A 14,258-nucleotide genomic window follows, 5' to 3' on the forward strand; every position below is an offset into this window, starting at 1 on the left:
TTTCACGCAAACTCACGATTATCCGTTGTTTTTAGATGGTTCCACGGGAAGATATCGAGGGAAACTGCCGAACGATTGTTGCGGCCGCGCGAGGACGGCCTGTTCCTAGTCCGGGAGTCGACGAATTTCCCCGGCGACTATACGCTGTGCGTGTGCTACGAGGGCCGTGTCCAACATTACAGAGTGCAATACACGAACAAACAATTAACTATCGACGAAGAAGAATTTTTTGAAAATCTGGCCTTGCTGGTCGAGCATTACGAGCAGGATGCCGATGGATTGTGCACGCAGCTCACCAAATCTCTGCCTAAACAGGGCAAACAGGACTTCTGCGTGGATCTAAAGGCGTTCAGCGATGCTGGTTGGGTTATACAGACCCACGAGCTTGAATTGAGGGAGTGTATCGGCAAAGGAGAGTTCGGTGACGTGTTGCTGGGCGTTTATCGGGGCGAAAGGGTCGCCGTGAAAATGCTGAAAGACAACAGCGAGGCGGCGCAGAGGTTTCTGGCCGAAGCGAGTCTCATGACTTCGCTGATCCACGACAATCTGGTGAAACTGCTCGGCCTTGTTTTCAATAATCAACACATGTACCTGGTTACGGAATATATGAGTAAAGGATCCCTGGTGGATTACCTGAGATCAAGAGGGAGACTGCACGTTTCCAAGAAGGACCAGATCAACTTCGCGTAGTACGTAAAAAGCACGGATACAGCTGGATTTATGCTTCGCTGGGGAAACACGCGAGGTGTCACGCGCTGATTTCTTCGAAACTTTGCATATAGGCGGATGCTCGTTTGCGTAGATATCGAATAGTTTGCGAAATAGAGAAATACGAATGGTATTTTGCTCGCGTTCTTCATGCTGGTACGCGACCTACTCGCCATGTCCTCCTAAAGTCTGCGCATGCTGCGTTCTTCGCCTCATTTTCAACTCAATCGTATTTCTCCGTTGTTACAAAATTTCTAGAAATTTCATTTGATAATGCGAGTGAACAATATGCACGAATACTTGTCTTAATTCTGATTTGATGACAGATTTTCTTCTTTGATCTAAAAATATTGTGTTACGTTCTTTGGACCATTGTAGTTTGGCTCGATCGTTGTTTTTCTGTTGTTAAATAAAGATACAAAATATATAGTCTTGGTTAAAATTCTTCTTAAGATATTATGTCTTTCTACTCGTTGAAACAAAAGTTAAATTGGTACATGTGTCAGATGATCCAATGCTATTGTAACAATAAGTAGTACTGACGCAATCTTGAAATAAATAACATGTACTAACATTACTTGAAATTGAGTCAAAGCTTAATTCATTGAAAGTAAATTTAACAGAAGTTGATTGGACGCAAGAGGTAAAATATTTTCTGTTTATCTACGAAGCTTCGTTGAAATCAGCGCGCCGTTACACTTTGCATAAATTATATCGTCTCGTGTGTCAGAGAGGGCTGGTTTTAAGTATGCATTTTGTTACCTTTCAGCGACACGTGCGCAGGCATGGCGTATTTAGAATCCAGACACGTAGTGCACAGAGATCTGGCCGCGAGAAACGTTCTCGTCGCGGAGGATAACTCTGCGAAAGTGTCGGATTTCGGTTTGGCACGGGACGAAAATTTTTCTCTCGAAGGAGGGAAGCTGCCCATCAAATGGACTGCACCAGAGGCTTTAAAGCAAAATGTAAATATCAAGTTGTGAAATAACGATTCCACAATGCCCAATTTTAACGACACCATTCACGTATATACGCAATTTGCAATTTCTTGTTTTCAGAAGTTTTCAAATAAGTCTGATATGTGGAGTTTTGGAATACTCTTGTGGGAGATTTATTCCTTTGGACGTGTACCATATCCACGAATTGTGAGTAGAGTTCTATGTATGTTTTCTTGTTGAACTATCGTCTGTGTTAAAGTAATCCACATTGATTTTCTTCACTGTTGATTTCAGCCACTAGCCGATGTTGTGAAGTGTGTGGAAAAGGGATATAAAATGGAGCCACCTGATGGTTGTCCTCACGAAGTTTACGATATCATGAGACAAGTATGTCTAAAAATTTTCTATGATATATATATACGTAAAAATTATGTTATACGTTGTTACGAAGTAAATATTCTTTACCAGGCATGGGACTTACAACCTGAAAACCGACCTACTTTTTACGATATAAAATTAGTGCTGGGTCAACTGAAAGCTGAGTACACCAAAGGTGTGAATTAAAGAAAAGAAAAAAGAAAAAGAAGAAATGCTACTTATTATTCCTAGATTAAAGTAGAAAAGACACAAACGAAGGAATTAGAATTTTCGAGATTTTTTTTTAAGTCAGGGTCAAAGGTAGTGGCTCTAAATACTTTTGTTACAAAAAGCAATTTTCTATTGTACATTTTTTATTGTACAAAAGTAGAATCTGCGTTGCTTGTATTTATTGTTACATTATTATTATCGCTATTATTATTATTTTTATTTTTAAAGATATTTTTTTGGTTTTCATATTCTTTTACAAAAATACTTTCCATATAAATTAATATACATCAATCGTGCCTTTGGCCAAGTTGTAAGTCTTGAACGAAAGAAGTACAACTTGTACATCCGAAATTCAGGTAACACTTGAAAGGATATTCACAATACAATTCTTTTCCTTTTTCAATTACTTTTCTTTTTAGTTCTTTCCTTTCATTGTCGTGTTTTTTTGAGATCGAGTATGGCAGTCTTTATAAAGCTGCTTAATCTCGCGGTTTTTCGAGCAATTTTCGTTATTGTCATGACTCGAGAAATATTTCCAGGTGTAAGAAGCGCCTTACATTGAATTGAATTTAAAGAAAATGAAACGTAATTATTCATGATAAATACTTATTACAAAGTAATCGTTTGGACTTAACTTGTATAAGGATGGATATATTGGAATTTTTTCACTTACGTGTAACGGTAGAACAGAAAAAAGGTAACTAGATTTTTATCGTCGACGGTTTGTCAGAGAGATGTTTGTATCGTATTATAGTGATTGTAGATTACAAGTACTTGTTAGTCGTATACGTTTTTTTTAATCAAAGATTTGTCATAGGAAGTATTAATTTTTAACTAAATTATTGCAAACTATTATACATGATTATTTAAGTTGCCCGTGAGATATTTGACTATATATTAGTGATGTAAATGTATTTGTAAATACTTTTGTACATATCTGGTTATCAGAATGGGAAAAATAAGAAGAATTAATATTTCCAATACACAGATTGATATTGGTTAGAAGATTTAACAAGAATTGTCTATATGTTTTTGTTTTTAGTTTTTAAGATGGTTACTTTACATAACTATCCGAATGTCCATATTTCAATTGCACTACCTAACGAAATGGTATAGAAAAAAAAAAAGAAGGATCGGATAATTACATATTTAAAGTTATTAAACCGTAGGCGTTTCGTGTTATTCTATCTTCCTTCTGTAATATAGGAACCACCACTTATTTAATACTTTCTCCAATGGTTATAACGGACTAATGATATTTATTCGTAGAGGATAGGTAGTTTCAAGCGAAATAGAAAAAGATATGACAAATGTTGAAGAGATAGTTTCTTGGTTCGCTATGAAAACTGGAAGATTGGTATACAAAGTATGTTACTTGATATCAGGTTTTGGATCTAATTTACATAATTTCTATCAGAATCATATACGCAGAGACTTATTATCCGAAATCAAAGCCAATGTACTCAGTTCCTCGCATTTTTTCATTACTTGCAATAGTATCCGAAAGAAGGACCGTCATGACTGAACCGAGCTTTGTAAGAACGATAATAATCTTTAACGATAGACCGAATCTGTTTCGCGAAAGTGCGTATCTAGTTTGAGTCGTAGAATAGTCGTAATAAACATGTAGCGTATTTATAAGCGTACCAGTCCGTTTATAACTTCGATAGCATGTAATATAATGTATATGGCTCTAATCCAGTACCTAACGTTTTTTCGATGATACTACATTTGTCGACCTCTATTTGCGACTATGAAGACATTCATGGATGCATATTTCACATCCAACGTAATCCATATCGAATGTCACCCCTTGCTTTGGCATTTCCCACGTTTCTACGTTGAATATCGAAACCCTACATTTTGTTATATCTTTTTTAAGCCGCATCGTATTTACAGTGTGGTGTGACAAACGTTACTTCATAATTATCCTGTGTAATTTAACATATAAGCGAGATTTTGTTACAGATCAGCATTAAGCTTTTATGAGTGCGACCAGTGTGTTAGATTCGTTAATTTTTTACTTATGATAAGTTTGTTAGTTTGTAAGAAATTTAATATATATATACATATTGAATAACAAATTATACGATATTCATGATTCGGATGAGTTCGCTAAAGTTTGTCCAAAATTTATTGATTATTCAAAGTTACATCCTTGACTCTGGATAAACTAACAAGCGAAGTATTCTTTTTTTCTAAAGCTATCAAATGCTTCGATTTTTCTTTCTTTTTTTTTTTTTATTTTTTTAAGACAAAATGTAAGTTCACGTGTTTCTATATTTATGTCTTTAAGACGAGAAACGAAGAACAGAATCAGCGTTATATTGGGATTTGGATACGGTGTGGGGTTTCTCTTTCTTCAATGATCTTGATCAACCAATTGATCTTGGACAGACTATAGTTTACAATGCACGGATGTATTTGAATCTGAAATGTCTGAAGAACTGAATGCCTTTGCGTTGACGTGGATGACTGTGACAATGCACGTGCATGGCAGTGCACGTGAAATGAATTTACATTAAGAAAGTTTTCATTCTGGCCTCCAAAAAAATTCGACCCGTATGATTTTGAGGGTGTAGAAGAGCGTTTGACCTGTATGGCCGCGTTGTTACAAAGTATACATTACCGATTTTAAAGATTCTCAGTAGACAGTTGACCACAGTTATAAACTGTGGTTCATCGATCAGAGATAACAGCCGTTAAACGAAGCAAATTAGCGATTAATAAAACGAAAGAAGGTGTACTGTATTCGCTCACTGGTTACAATTATTTCCAATTACGAGACAAACGTGTATATTCGCCTATTCACAATGTTTTTCTTTTTCTCTTTAAGAGGATCATTTATATATTGTGTGTACACTGATACGTAAAGCTTATCGATACGATTGGGTCTTCCAAAGACACCAAACGATTAGAGAGCATTTGTACGATGTTCCGGAGAAGTACAACTTTCAAAGAAGGGAGATGCTAGTTGGAAGAAAATTTCATTTCGCACAAAAGTAAATCTATACGATATTCGTTTGTTCTTATGTCATTATTTCTCCATTTAATCTCCAACGTTATACTTTACTGCCAAACGCTAATAAAATCGTGATATTCATTCAAACTATATCTCTTCATTTACTACCATCCCATTGAGAGAATCGTTAATTACCTGATGCTTCTCTGTCGAGCAACGATCAATGGAAAGAGCGGAGCAATCAGTTACAGCGTCGCAATTATTACGTTTACTATTCTGCTGCGTTATTACGTTCTCAGATGCGTTATTCATCGTTACAAATGCATTAGCCTGTTTACCGTTGCTTAACGTCTCCACATCCTCGGGTATTCCAGGCAAAGCTAAAAATCTTTGTCTAGCTTTTGGTCGATGTTGCATTTGCGAACCTGTCTGAGACGCAACTATTTTATTTCCCTTCAATCTTTTGAAGATCGTGAAAGGACGCAGATATTCGTGTCTCGAATTTCCCGAACTTTTCAGTCGACTTCTTATCAGTATGTTTCTGCGTGTATGATATGGTCGTTTGAAACCGTTTCTCGATAATTCTCGAGATTGACCGCTAATAGAACCGCCAATCAGCAGATAATCGTTCTTTTCTCTGTCCACGATTATCGAATGTCTCGTTTCGTGCACGTTAATACACTGTTCGCCAACGGAAACACGATTTCCGCCGGAAACATCGTGCTCACCACCGTTGTAAGCGCTCGTATTCGGCGGAAGTGCAATCCGATTGTTTTTCTGCGATTTTAGCCTTTTATTCTTTGCGTCGTCTCGATTCGAATTTAAATTATCTTCGTCGTGAGAATCGTTGAACGGTTTGTCGAGATGGAAATTGGAGAGGACGCCTTGGAAATTCGCTATATTGCCGAGCAACGAGTTCAAGAAAACAAACCGACTTTCCATCATGGAATATATCACGGAGACAATGCCATTTTCCATTTTCGAACTGCAATGATAAGAGCTACTTCTATCGCAAACGATCCTCGAGCAGTTTGACTCAATCTCTTTTCGACGAAGTAGATTTTCCGAGATCTCGGCTGTTGTTGTTCCTGCTGCGTTTGAATATGTATGCTTCAGCGGTGGAAAACGTCTCAGCCCATTTGTCATCTTCTCGCCTACGGATCATATCGGTCGCTTGTATTTCTACCGAAGTGTACCCAATATCAAAACTGTACTATCCGAATTAAATAAAACGCATTGCTTTTTTATAATTTCCTATCGTTCTCCGACCGATTCAATGATATTCACCGAGTGTTCTCTCCTTTTTAATTAAAATACCCCATCTGATAATTTTTTCATTTTGCAAGATACGTCGAGTTATTTGAAGTTGCTTTGTTTCGTATTTTTTAAAAGATATACATTGTACAGTCTGTTGCGAGGTAACGAGAAAATATTTTAAATTGAATAAAGAAAAACAAAGGCAGCATAAACAGGCAATAAAATATTTCTTGGCTGTTTTCAGATAGTAGATGGGATAATTTATCTAAGGTATCAAGGTGTTATAATATTACCATAATTACGTATTTACTCACCATTCATTCGACCACTCTTTGGGAACATCTTTTCCGCGAGCGTATTCTTTTCAATGTCATCGTTGGTTTCGCTGCTCGTAGAAATCATCGATATTAATTCGCGTTGTTCGTCGCTGCGTGTCACAGAAGAATGTTCTTTCTTCGAAAGAAGACATCTATCATCCTCGTCATTCTCATTTTCTTTGTCAACACTCTTCGAGGAATCACGTTCTATCTGTCTTTCATTCGCATTCTTCCATCCCCAGAAATCTACAAATTGCTTATTGTATTTAACACGAGTCATCATGGAGACGATCTGTATATTTTTCCTTTTTCTATCTTTTTTCTGCGATTCGGAATCGATCTCGTTTTTATTCGAAACGCATTCAAGTTCCTTTCGCTGTTTATTTGGGCTCACTGGCTTCGCTATAACGGTGTAGTTTAACGTTTTATACAAATCGGAAGACGACTTTCGCGACGGTTGCCTGTTTGCAACCGTCTGATTTACGGTTTCTTGGTGTATCGGTGCATTCTCAACGATTGGTTCCTCTTTTAACGCTCTGTCATCTTCTTTTTCGTCATCTGCTGTTTCTTTGGACGAAGACGTAACACCCAGCGATTCGATGTTGTCAGGCTTTCGAACGATTTCTTTCTCAGTTACCAGGACGTAATCCTTAGCTTTTGCTTTTACTTTCGCATCTGATTCCCAGACTACCGTCTCCTTTTTTGGTTCCACGCCAGCTGTCGTCGTAGAACGCTTCTGATCGCTTTCGCCCTTCTCCGCCGGTTCTTCCTTAATGTCTTTGTAATCAGAATCTATCATTCTTTCTATACTTTCGGTCTCTTGCTTTATTGGAAAGCCTGCGTCAACGGAAGCTTCTATCCCTTCAGAGTTTTCTTCGATATCTGTCTTTCTCAAAGTACCGGTTTCTATCCCGACGCCCACCTTCTCTCCAACATCCGTATCACTTTCACGCTCCTTCTTAATACTCGCTTTTCCACCATCGAACGTCTTACTTTTCGTATCCTCGTCGTCATCGTCAATCGTAATTATCTCAAACTCTTTACCGTCGACGCCAATCTCCTTGATACGAAACTCTATCACAGAATCTTCTTCCTCGTCTCTCGACTCACGCCCTTCTCCCTTTACTCTTTCTCCTTCGTTCTTCTGCTTCATTTTCTCGACAATACGCGATGCAAGTTTGAACAAGGGCACGCCTTCCGAACAGCACGCGCTACTTACGATCACGTTTCCATGCCGATCGATTCTTAAGCCAAGTTTTTTTTTACCCTCATCGAGACTCTCTTGCGAGGAACTTTCTTCGCAGCTGCAAGTGTCCTCGCTGGATTTTGATTCCACTCCCTTTTCCTTCGAACGAGCAACGCAATCTTCGCCCGTTTCCGCGTCTCTGCACGTGGTCGTTCCATTCTCAGACGTAGCAACGGCCTTATCTTCTTCCTTCCACTGGACAGTTCTCTGTCCAGGCTCGTGAGGTTTCAACGCGAGCCTCCTCGGGTTTCGTGCAAACGGATCTGGCGAGTCTGACATTCTTGCCTGCACGTAAGGCTCGAACAGTCCCGCCTGGGCGAAGCCAAACGCGCACGTAGATTCAGAAAACTGTCGGATAATTCTGGAAGTGAGAGTCGGACCGGGTACCGAGATGTCTCTTCTCCTGTCGAACTCCGTCTCTACTTGGCGAATTTTCGCCTGAACGTTGTTCAGACGGCACTCGGCGATCACCTTCTGAGAATGGTAGGGCGAGAAGTTGACGTTCACCCTCTCGTCGCATTCTTTTTGCCGCAAAGCTGATAACAGTTGACGCAGCTCGGCGTTCGTCTTCATCGACAGCACGGTCGGATCTATGGGGCCGCTGGTCTCTACCTGGGAACACAGACAATGGCGAATGATATTCCTCGTGAGCCTGTGAGCGAACGTGTTTTCATAATATTCACGTTCTGTTGGAAAATTACCAGCGATGCGTGGGTAGACAGAGGGTGAGTTAACCGACGTGGAAGACGGAGCATCGTCGGGTTAATTTTGGCTTTCGTGAGAGCGAGGTTCGAAGAAGGAATCGAAGCAACGGAGAAACGTCTTCTCAGATTTATCGAATTTCTTTTCGGGTTTATCGAATAAGAGACGAGCTTCGATCGAACTTGTGCATTTTCGATGAAACCCCGAATTTACTTTACGACTGTGAGATGATTTGGAATTATTTCTACACGACTAACACGACTTTCGATTCTTGGGACAATTTTAATTAACCTCCAGCGATTTGCTTCGCGATCTCGTTCGAGCGACCTCGCGCTTTATACTTTACACGACCGTGTCGTTGAATCGACCATCGATGGTTTTAACGTTGAACGCGACTTTGACCTTTGCGTGCTTTTAAATCATTTAAATCTGAGCGAGTTAGGTCTATACGATTTGAATTCTCCCGATACATTCGTGAAATAAGGTTGTTGCAATGAACTGGATATATCCTTGCAAAATTTAATCACCAAGGAATAGTTAAACACTAGACAGATGTGATATGACAAGAAAGTAGAAGAAGAAATTGGGACAAACGAGTTTGCAAACAAACGAATGGACTTGCGATCTCACTCATTATCCCGAGAAAGTTAAGAAAGATTAATAAAAAATTCAGAAGGAAGGACAGCATTGAGACGAAGATGCTCACCTCGAATCCAAATCCTTGACACTCTGTCACCTTCTTATTAATCAAATTCTCCACTTGCGCCTTCAAGACGTTCACCTTGAGTTGCAGCAACGTAAACAGCGGAATAATATTCACCGGAGGATTGGTAGTCATGTGAAGGTTGATGAGCGCGTTCGCATGCTGCGCGTTTCTGCACTCGGCCAGCAGCTGCTCCTTGTTCAGCGTCTCCAGGCACTTGATCGCCTTATCCATCGTGTCCTCCGTGCTACCGGTTATATTCGATCCAGGTATTTTTCTTAAAATTAACCTAGTAGCAGCGCAAGAAATAATTCCTGGCAGCGAGAGAAATTGCGACGCCAACGCCTGCAAACTTATGGAAGCTGGACAATCTCGTTTCGAGCAAATAGTATCGCCGTTCGTAGCCGTGCAACGATGCTCCTCTTGTTCGTGAACGTCGCAGCAACATCCCACAGCATATTCCTTGCCATCCAAGCCGCGTTGCTTCCTCTGACAGCACGAGGAACAACCGCGAGAACCGTCTTTGCCTCGAGTTTGAACTCCGAATGGCTCCAACACCGGCATAGGCACCGGATAAGGATAGAACGAGGGTGGACAGTGGATGGACGCGAAGGGATTCACATTTGTCGACTGTCCTGTGCTGTGTTGCGCTACGCCTTCGTTTAAATTGCTTGCACCGGTTTGTCGATGACAACCACCTGGCAGGATAAATATCGGCGCTGCGCTGCTAACGCAGCTACGAATCTGGTCGAGGATGTTTTGAGGCAGGCTACCGTAGTTGGGTTGCGTTTGCACAAGGACTGGTTGAAACGACGACGGGTACGTGTTTCTTGGAGGTTGCAGATTTGGCTGGTACTGATGATTCGCCAGGAATACGTCCGCTTGATGGAGTTGGTAGAACGGCTTGAAGGAATCTGTATTGATAATTTGTCCAGTTAACGGACGAACGGTGTCCTTTTGCATCGTTTAGTATAAAAGAATCGTACGGTTGAGCGCTAGAATGCCACAATTCACGAATAAATATTCCTTTCTTTGCTTATTATACGGGGTGCCCTATCTAACTTGGTAATCTTAAATATCTCACTTATGATCGACGAGAGGGAAAATATCAGGGGAGGAAGTTAATAATTTGATTCCGAAGTTTAAATACGATGGTAAGCGCGAAATTATTCTCAAAGATCATATTTTTCGATGTTTACAGGATCATCGACGTTCTTCCTAGATAGGATTATTCGCGTAGTTTTATCATCGCTGCGTTAGAGATTCGGAAATTCGGATCAGAATTAAGCGCAGTAATTAATTTATCGTATAATCTAGCACTATCGCGTAAATCCTTCTATATGTCGTAGACGGTTTTATGGCAACCTCACCGTTTGCAAAAAATGTTTACCTTTGTAATACTTAGAGATGCTCACGTGCTTTTGATAATACAATTGTAGGTATAGGAACACGTGATGTTTAAACATACGGTTAACACACGTTACATAGGAAATATTTTTGTTTGTCAGGAGAGGACTGATTTAACTTAACACGAATTTAAACAAGTACTCTCTTTGTATTACAGATATATACATATATATATCTTAAAATTCGCGCTTTGAAATATTCTTATCTCGCGGATAAACCGAAGGAATTGCTTGTAAGAATCTGTTTTTAAAAACAGGCTATCGGTGAAATAAAGCTTAATACTCGCGGTACTTCGCAGTTTGAACGTTTCAATGACTTCGTTAAGGTCGTTGGCTGTGCTAAAGAAGATTGAAATTATCGCGGGAAGCACGAAGAGACACTTTTTGTCTGTGAAAATATCGAGAATGTCTACATCGTCGCAGCAATGGGAATATTCGCTCACGGTGGATTGAAAATCGTGCCGCGATCCTAAAGATGTTTGGTATAAAAATGTGGATCGGAACTGCGAAACGAAATTCCTTTATAGGACTTTATTTTAGGAACAATCGATTCTGAAATGAGCTGTATCGTAATTTTCGCGGTAGAATTCTATTAAGGTAAAATCGACCATGCTCGATAAACTCTCGGCTCGTTTTTTATTTAACGTGAAATTTCGCCTGCAATTTTTACTGCATATTCAATTTTCAACTCGCATTATATATAGAAGGTAATTTAGTCGTTCAAAATAGAAGAACGAAAATATAATGCGAATAATAATTTAGCTTTATGCGTTAGGACTCGATCGATATAACATTAATCTTGAACGTGCAACATTTTTCCAAAGGTTATTCATACTTTTTTAAAATCTGCAATTTTTTTACGCTCACAGCGCAACCTAATACGAGGATCACAGGCGAAAAATGTGACAAGTACATCTTTGCTTATTTTTTTTTTTTTAATTTCGGATCACTCGGTGGCAAAAAAAAAAAAGAGTATTTTGATATAAGATAGTGGAAGAAGGAAATAACGCGATAAATTCGACGATATAAGCTTTCGACGATAGCCGATAAATTCAGAAGGTTTTTCAGGAAACGAGTAATATTCGTTTGTCTGGTAGCTATGTTAATTTCATTTGATACAAAATGATATTAACGATATTTTTTAAACGAGCACGACGGCGACGAAAACACGTTAAAATCAAAGGCAAAAGCAGTCGGTGCGTGGAGTTGATTGAGAATATGTGAAATTCTTGTACAAAGGAAACGCGGCTAAGTATTTCCCGGTGACTTGTGACCATCGTATGGAATATTTCGTGCAACCACAGGAAACGAAATTTTTCTATTTGAATTCTCCGAGGAGCTCGATTTTGAAAAATCGTCAAGCTTGACCAACAATAAGAACTACCCGTAAGAGAGGATGTACCTACTTTGAAAATATTGGAAATCTCCGAAAAAGGAATAAAAAATAATTGAATAAAACGACAGGAATAATAGAGGAAAGTTGACGAATTTTATTGAAAAATATAGAAATCAGGAAGAGATTGGAAACGCGAGTCTAGTTATTTTTACCACGAAGCGCAATCTTTTTCTCCTTTCTTCTCTTTTATTTTACATTTTCAATTTACTTTTCTGCCAAATATCGTTCCATGTTTCCCACAATCGTCACAACCACACGCACTTCGGCCTACATCCGAAACCTATCATACTCATCGAAGTATCTGAAATCCTCACGAATTAGAAAAACAAGTACGCGATAAACTGGTTACCTAAAAAACTCTTCTTTTAAACGACTACAGCCGTTACATTAGAAATTTGTAACGTTTATCAAGATATCATCGGAAATCTCCCAACTTTCATGATAAAAGAAACTCACCAAATGAACGTCTTATCTTAAGTAGCTACACCGTTGTACATATTGGAAATTTATAATATTTATCAAAACGACATCGTCCAAAATTCTTCCAAACGATAAAAAACGAAATTAACGAACTCGTAACAAAAAAAACCCCTTGAAAAAGCTTAAATGACCACCGTACCAACTTTGTGTCCACGATCAACGCGTTAAATACTACGAAACCACTGCCACCGAATTGCAACGAAAAACCTTCATTAGGTTCTCAAAGCGTTTCATTAAACCGAATCCGTTCGACCGTGATCCTCGATCCGAGAAGCAATATTTACCAGTGAAATCCCAGCTCTGTCGATAATCGATACACGCACTATATATATATATATATATATATATATATATACATATACATACGTTTACATGTACATACACGTACATACGATAGTACGAACTGTTAATAAGTCTTGCAACACTAGCGAAATACCTTGCGGATTGGTTGTATAAGCAACGGAAGGAGTGGTTTGCATTTGTTGGGTGACCGTTTGCGGTTGTTGGTACGTTATCGGGAAATTCTGGCTCGTCTGTTGTATCGGTAGGTTCTGGCTTGGCATAATCGACGACACAAACGGCAGATGCTGAGGTAAATTAATCATGAAGAGGCAGGTTAAGTCCTTTGAATTCGGTCTTTTTCAGAGATTTTTCGCTGTGTTGTTTACGACGGTTCAACGGAAGTGGTTGGTTTTGCTGTTGGATGGCGAGTTTCGTTGCGGTCCTGTCACATGGAATTTTGAATTACGGCAGCCTGAAGGGATTGTCGGATTTGGTATTGGTTTACGGGTGACGTTTGCACCGTTGGTAGATTCCACTTTGTCGTGGCATGAAGTTGTAGCGATAACGATTGATATCATTCTTCGACTTGTTGCGAGTCGTTCGAACCGTTTTCGCGCGAATAATCTATTTGTCATTTACGTTACGTTCCCAGTACGATGGATTTAAGTAGATTTACTTGTTTTCGTACGAATATTTAGAGGAGCGGCATCTTTCGATTGGAAAAGTGATCCTCGAAAGATGTTATCAGATATCGGAATATGCATGTGCTTCGTTTAAACAAAAATTACATCTTTATAAGATGTAAGATTTCTACGAATAACTGTAGGAAAAAGTATTTTATAAGATTGGCTAGAAATTTGCGTAATAATCGTTGCATCGTACGTGATAACTTTCATACTCTGTTACTACACGACAAGTGGCATAAAATTTTACGAACATGAAGTTAAGGAACTTCGGCTTTCTCGTTTGGATTCTAATTTGTGGGCAAGCGTATTACACGTTTACTTCGCGAATTGAGCTCTGAACCGAAAAATTGTATCCAAATTACTTTAACTTTGAAACTGAGCTTGTTAAACTTTCCACACTTTTTACATTTCCAGAAGAAATACGAAGATTAAACTCGGTTTTACCGAAGATCTAATCCTTTGATTAAAATATCGAGAAATTTTTAATAAATACGTAAGAGTCTGTTGCGCGCTTTCGAAAATTCCCAACTGCAACTCCTCCCATCGAAATGGCAAAGATAGAAAGCAGATCAGAAATGAAAAAATTT

At 39.1% G+C, this 14,258-nt stretch overlaps 2 protein-coding genes across 4 annotated transcripts in view; one reads left to right on the top strand and one right to left on the bottom strand.

Annotated features, from left to right (window-relative positions):
* LOC100650959 (tyrosine-protein kinase CSK) overlaps positions 1–4,985 on the top strand; it is a 26,891-nt gene extending 21,906 nt beyond the window's left edge. For all 3 annotated transcript variants that reach the window (XM_003395921.4, XM_012309144.3, XM_012309145.3), the window contains 5 exons: positions 36–689; positions 1,478–1,673; positions 1,767–1,853; positions 1,941–2,033; positions 2,115–4,985. In XM_003395921.4, the coding sequence (XP_003395969.1) occupies positions 36–689; positions 1,478–1,673; positions 1,767–1,853; positions 1,941–2,033; positions 2,115–2,210 (1,126 nt within the window). In that variant the 3' untranslated portion in view covers positions 2,211–4,985. The remainder of the gene's footprint in view (positions 1–35; positions 690–1,477; positions 1,674–1,766; positions 1,854–1,940; positions 2,034–2,114) is intronic.
* LOC100646656 lies at positions 3,961–13,516 on the bottom strand. The gene is made up of 4 exons (XM_048406553.1): positions 13,096–13,516; positions 9,425–10,375; positions 6,768–8,628; positions 3,961–6,350 (listed from the first exon to the last, which is right to left on the bottom strand). The coding sequence occupies exons 1-4, from the start codon at positions 13,306–13,308 to the stop codon at positions 5,344–5,346; spliced, it is 4,032 nt and encodes a 1,343-aa protein (XP_048262510.1). The 5' UTR covers positions 13,309–13,516; the 3' UTR covers positions 3,961–5,343.
* Between the last annotated feature and the right edge of the window lie 742 nt (positions 13,517–14,258).

This window comes from Bombus terrestris, chromosome 6 (genome assembly GCF_910591885.1).
Source record: "Bombus terrestris chromosome 6, iyBomTerr1.2, whole genome shotgun sequence".
NCBI classification, from domain to species: domain Eukaryota; kingdom Metazoa; phylum Arthropoda; class Insecta; order Hymenoptera; family Apidae; genus Bombus; species Bombus terrestris.

Coding starts and splice junctions, on each gene's coding strand:
- LOC100646656 (XM_048406553.1), bottom strand. CDS start 13,308: ATGATTAATTTACCTCAGCATCTGCCGTTTGTGTCGTCGATTATGCCA. Junction 10,376..13,095: donor TATTAACAGTTCGTACTATC/GTATGTACGTGT, acceptor ACGATGCAAAAG/GACACCGTTCGTCCGTTAAC. Junction 6,351..6,767: donor AAAGAGTGGTCGAATGAATG/GTGAGTAAATAC, acceptor TATGATCCGTAG/GCGAGAAGATGACAAATGGG.